A 5,863-nucleotide genomic window follows, 5' to 3' on the forward strand; every position below is an offset into this window, starting at 1 on the left:
AATCTCCAGCATCTGCAGTACCCACTTTCACCTGCCTGCAACAGTCAGAGACTCGCCAACTTTAAGGGCATTTAAATGATTGTTGGATAAACATATGGATGAAAATGGAATACTGTAGGTTAGATGAGCTTCAGATTGGTTCCACAGATCCAAGGGTCTGAACTGCGCTGTAATGTTATGTTCTATAAGATGCCTGCTTTACGGCCAATGAACTAATTTTGACAAATAATCAGAGTTCTGATGTAGAGAAAGCAGCAACCAATTTATGTACAGCAAGCTTTCACCAGCAGCAATGAGATCATGCGTCTGATAATCCATATCCCAGGAAAAAATAATGGCCAAGTTAAGGACGCTACAGAAGACAATTTGTTGTTGAAATGAGGAACAGGAAGAGAGATGCTCTAGAGGTGTTTGTGCACTGATTATTGAAAGTGACAGGACTGCTTAACAAAGGGTTGATAAAAGGGATATGACACTGGGATTTATAAACAGAGGCATGGAATACATAAACCACAAACCTGATGTATAACTCCAGTTTACTCCCCAACTGGAGGCTGTGTCCCCTGGTCTGCCTTCAGTATGGGTACGAGTACAAGGAGTGAGGACTTGGGATGATGTGGTTAGAGAGGAAAAGCTGGCATTGTTTTCCTTAGAGCAGAGTTGGCAAAGAGGATACTGGATGGAGATTTTAACTCATGAAAGAGAAAATAAGAAGGGACCATTTCGAGTGGCTGACTGAACAGGTTTAAGGTAATTAACAAAAGCATCAGAGTAAGTAAGAGTCATAGAGATGTACAGCACGGAAATAGACCCTTCGGTCCAACCCGTCCATGCCAACCAGATATCCCAACCTGATACAGTCCTACTTGACTGCACCCGGCCCATATCTCTCTAAATCCTTCCTATTCATACACCCATCCAGATGTCTTTTAAATGTTGCAATTGTACCAGCCTCCACCACTCCTCTGAGAGCTCATTCCATACACGTACCACCCTCTGAGTGAAAAGGTCTCTGTTATATCTTTCCCTTCTCACCCTAAACCTATGCCCTCTAGTTCTATCTATTTATCCTATCCATGCCCCTCATAACTTTGTAAACCTCTTTAAGGTCACCCCTCAGCCTCTTAACGTTCCAGGGAAAACAGCCCAAGCCTGTTCAACCTCTCCCTATCGCTCAAATCCTCCAATCCTGGCAACATCCCAAGACGGAGGACGGGAAAAATTTGTGGCTGTAAGAGCTGCTCCTTTTTGAGGTATTTTAGGTGTTGGCGGTGATTTCCTCCAATTCCAGGAGCAGCAATTACTGTTTTATATGCTGTTGCATTGTTTTGGAACTTTGGAGAAAAATAAAGTCAAAACAACAGCACTTTTAAAAGGGAGGGGAACAGACAAAGGACGCACATGGTGAGGTCAGTGCAGTAGAGAGAGAGAAAGAAAGAAACCCACATTGCCAACTCTCAGAGTTAGCAGTTACTGTCTTTGCTGTTGAATTCATGTATCTCTGGACATTGGAATGCATCTGGGGAAATTTGTAAAAAAATGTGTAAACAGGTTTTTTTTAAGCACTGAGTAGTTATGATTGAAGACTGGGATAGACATATTTTTAACCAGTGATGGGTTTGAAGGTTAAGGGAGAAAGGCAGGAAAGTGGAGTTGCGGGTTATCAGATTAGCCACGATCTAGACCCCTCAGCCAGGGGCTCACATCTTCTCAAAGCCATCCTGTCAAGTAACTGAAGAATTTTACACCTTTCACCAGGAAATCTAGGGTAATGGGGAAAGTCAGGACAGTGAAGTTGAGAGTTACCAGATCAGGAGGAGAAAGTGAGGACTGCAGGTGCTGGAGATCAGAGTCGAAGAGTGTGGTGCTGGAAAAGCGCAGCCGGTCAGGCAGCATGTGAGGAGCCCTTCCTAATGAAGGGGTTATGCCTAAAATATTGATTCTCCTGCTCCTTGGATGCTGCCTGACCTGCTGCGCTTTTCCCGCACCACACTGTTCAATGGTTCTCAGATCACCCTTAATAACATTGAATGACGGAGCAGACTGAATGGCCTTCTGCTCCTACGTCTGATGGCCTGATGGTTTTGAATACATTGCCTAGTGGTTACAAGCTCAATTGTCATCTTCAAAAAGGGGGGAGTTTGATCAATTGAAGGGATAAAGGGAACAAGTCAGGTTGTGCGACTAAATAAAAACCAAAAGAAAGGAAATCAGGTGCTGTAAATCAGAAACAAAAACAGAAGTTGCTGGAAAAGCTCAGCAGGTCTAGTAGCATCTGTGGAGAGGAATCAGTTAGCATTTTGGGTATGGTGACTCTTACTGAGAACTGATGGTAGCTGGGAAAATGTGCAGAACTTAGGGATGGGAGGGGGAAGGACTAAACAATAGGGGGTGGGAATAGAGCCCAGAGAGAGAGAGAAGACCAGTTGGACAGATAAACGAGTGGATAACAATCTGTCTGGGAGGATGAATAGCTATTAATGGGGGCTGTTAGTGATTAACAATGGGTTGTGTGTAATAACAGACCATGTGATAACAAGGTCTGGTGCATGGGGTTGGGGTAAGGACATAGGAGAGCTCAGGTCGTAAAGTTGCGTTTATGTAGCTCCTTTTGCTATAGGTGGGTTATTGGACACAAAGGGGTTCAAGCTGTGTTGGGATGCCCTACCATGACGATGATCTTTGCCCGGTTTCCTGCTATGGGGGGGGAGCTGGCATTTTGTTAATGATCGGGAGTGAGCTGGGCTTTGTATTAGTCGATGGTCAGGGATGACTGGGGTTATACGCAGATTCTGAACCCTGTGACCTCTGCTTTGAACCATCAGGATGGCCATGAAATTTGCTTTGTGGGTGAAGAGGCTTTCCATGACCTTTCCAAAGTGGATGCCAACGCCAACAAGCTGCTAGAGGATGTGAGTACACTCAGTGCTAACCTTTACCCTCGAGACCCCAACATTAAGCCACGTGGACACACAGAACCTCCGTCGAGAACTGTGTCCCCCCTTTCTTTCCCCTCTCTCAACCCCCAAGTTCACACTTTATTACTGCAGAGTAAAATCATACAATCGTGCAGACTAGGCAAAGGCCAATCAGTCCCTCATTCCTGACCCTGATCTTTGAAACTGGTCCAACTCCTTTCTGTCTCACTGTAGCTTTGCCAAATGTCTTTGTTTTTGTTTGAACATAATGAATTTGAGCAGGGGTAGCTAGCTCATTTTATCCTCGAGCGAGGTCTGGCAAGGAAGCCTGAGACAGAATGGAGCTAGAAATGGTCAAACGTTAATTTAGGGATACTTTGGATTTTTTAGATTAGATTCCCTACAGTGTGGAAACAGGCTGTTCAGCCCAACCAGTCCACACCGACCCTCCGAAGAGTAACCCACCCAGACCCATTTCCCTCTGACTAATGCACCTAACACTATGGGTAATTTAGCATGGCCAATTCACCTAACCTGCACATCTTTGGACTGTGGAAGGAAACTGGAGCACCCGGAGGAAACCCACGCAGACACGGGGAGAATGTACAAACTCCACACAGACAGTTGCCAGAGGCTGGAATCGAACCTGGGACCCTGGTGCTGTGAGGCAGCAGTGCTAACCACTGAGTCACCGTGCTGCCCCAATCGGTTGACTGGGCATGTATGTGGGCTGCAATAATTCACGCTATTGAAAGTAGTGGTGTCTCAACTCATACAGCACAGAAACAGACCCTTCGGTCCATTTTGTCCATGTCAACCAGGTTTCCCAAACTAGACTAGTCCCAGGTGTGGATTTGTTAAATGGGTGGGTTGCTCTTCAGAGGGTCGGTGTGGACTTGTTAAACCCAGTGTCTGCGTGGGTTTCCTCCGGGTGGTCTGGTTTCCTCCCACAGTCCAAAAAAAAATGTGCAGGTTAGGTGAATTGGCCATACTAAATTGCCCATAGTATTAGGTGAAGGGGTAAATGTAGGGGAATGGATCTGGGTGGGTTGCTCTTCGGAGGATCAGTATGGACTTATTAAAAGACTAAACTAGTCCAATTTGTCTGTGTTAGGCCTATATCCCTCTAACCCTTTCCTATTTGTGTACTTATCCAGGTGCCTTTTAAATGTAGTAATTGTACCAGCCTCTATCACTTCCTCTGGCAGCTCATTCCATACACACACCACCCTCTGTGTGAAAAAGTTGTCCCTTTTAAATCTTTCCTCTCTCCCCTTCAACCTATGCCCTCTAGTTCTGAACTCCTTTACCCTAGGGAAAAGACCTTGACTATATTATGTCCCTGATGGATTTTATAAACCTCTATAAGGTTACCCCTCAACCTCATACCCTCCAGTGAAAAAAGTTCCAGCCTCTCCTCAAACTCAAACTTTCCATTCCCAGCAACATCCTTTGTAAAAGTATATGACTCGAATTTTTGTTTTAGAAAGTATTGGAGACCCGGGTTCAATTCCCGCCTCAGGCGACTGACTGTGTGGAGTTAAACTCAAACTTTCCATTCCCAGCAACATCCTTTGTAAAAGTATATGACTCGAATTTTTGTTTTAGAAAGTATTGGAGAAACTCAGCAGGTCGGACAGAATCTGTGGAGAGAGAAATAGTTTGATAAGATTAGATTACATTCCCTACGGTCTGGATACAGGCCCTTCGGCCAAACAAGTCCATACAGACCCTCCGAAGAGTAACCCACCTGGACTCCCTGGGGTTGGGGAGTCCAGAACTAGAGGGCATAGGGTGAAAGAGGAAAAGGGACAACCTTTTTCTCAGAGGGCGGTGCGTGTATGGAATGAGTGACATTAATACCGTAGCTCAGTGGTTAGCACTGCTGCCTCACAGCATCAGAGTCCCAGGTTCGATTCCAGCCTCAGATGACTGTCTGTGTGGAGTTTGCACGTTCTCCCCTTGTCTGTGTGGGTTTCCTCTGGGTGCTTCCACAGTACAAAGATGTGCAGTTTAAGTGAATTGGCCATGCTAAAATGCCCATAACGTTAGGTGCATTAGTCAGAGGGAAAGGGTTCTGGATGCGTTTCTCTTTGGAGGGTCGGTGTGGACTGGTTGGGCCGAAGGGCCTGTTTCCGCACTGTAGGAAATCTAATCTAATCAATATGGGGGATGATGTCAGGGTGGTAATGTCTGACCCTTTAAAAGTCCATTTTCTGAATTGGCTGGAAGGAGTAACCGTGCTTGTCTTTCCCAAACAGGCTATAGCTGAAGACAAAAGTGTTGAATGGTTTGCAAAATACCATGTACCAAAGCCATCTGCGTAAATTGGGCTGCTCAGGCACGCCCCCTGCTGTGACTGACTGGTTGTGGAAGGTTTTGGGTCCTGTCACCAAGCATGTTCTCTGAAGCAAGTCGCCTGTGTCTCCTTTCCTGCTTTCAAGTATTGTGAACAAAAATAGTTTCAAAAGTTGCCTTCAGAATAAAGTCTCACACTGGATACTAGTGTTTCCATGATTGTTTTGCTTGATGGTGTTCTTCCCTTCCCCACCCCCATCTTTTATTTTAGCAGGCTGCTGAAATGGACAAATAGTTACTGTCAGGTTCGGCTAAAGGTTCCACTTCATTAATGTTGGGTGCTTGTCCATTGTGACTCATTTGGAAATGGCTTTGTATTGCGCTGAGAGGAAGGGGTGCTCTCCTGATGTCTCTTGGCTGTAACACCATAATTCATCAGCCATTCAGTCCACCGAGACTGTGCTGCCATGCGGAGATCCTGGCTGATCTGATTATCCTCCACTTTACTCCTTTTTCCCTATAACCCTTGATTCTTTTACCAGTTAAAAATCTGTAAGTCTCAGCCTTGACTACACAGCATTACCCAACCTCTGTGATAAAGAATTCCATTGACTCCCTACCCCCTGAAGAAATGCCTCCTCATCTCT

The 5,863-nt window shown here is 45.4% G+C and overlaps 1 protein-coding gene across 1 annotated transcript in view; it reads left to right on the forward strand.

The window, feature by feature from the left end:
• The window catches only part of glod4 (glyoxalase domain containing 4), a 26,852-nt gene extending 21,434 nt beyond the window's left edge, over positions 1-5,418 (forward strand). Inside the window, exons 8-9 of the mRNA XM_043718210.1 lie at positions 2,826-2,912; positions 5,180-5,418. Coding sequence (XP_043574145.1) covers positions 2,826-2,912; positions 5,180-5,245 — 153 coding nt within the window. The 3' untranslated portion in view covers positions 5,246-5,418. The remainder of the gene's footprint in view (positions 1-2,825; positions 2,913-5,179) is intronic.
• Positions 5,419-5,863: the final 445 nt, after the last annotated feature.

Source organism: Chiloscyllium plagiosum, chromosome 28, assembly GCF_004010195.1.
Source record: "Chiloscyllium plagiosum isolate BGI_BamShark_2017 chromosome 28, ASM401019v2, whole genome shotgun sequence".
NCBI classification, from domain to species: Eukaryota; Metazoa; Chordata; class Chondrichthyes; order Orectolobiformes; family Hemiscylliidae; genus Chiloscyllium; species Chiloscyllium plagiosum.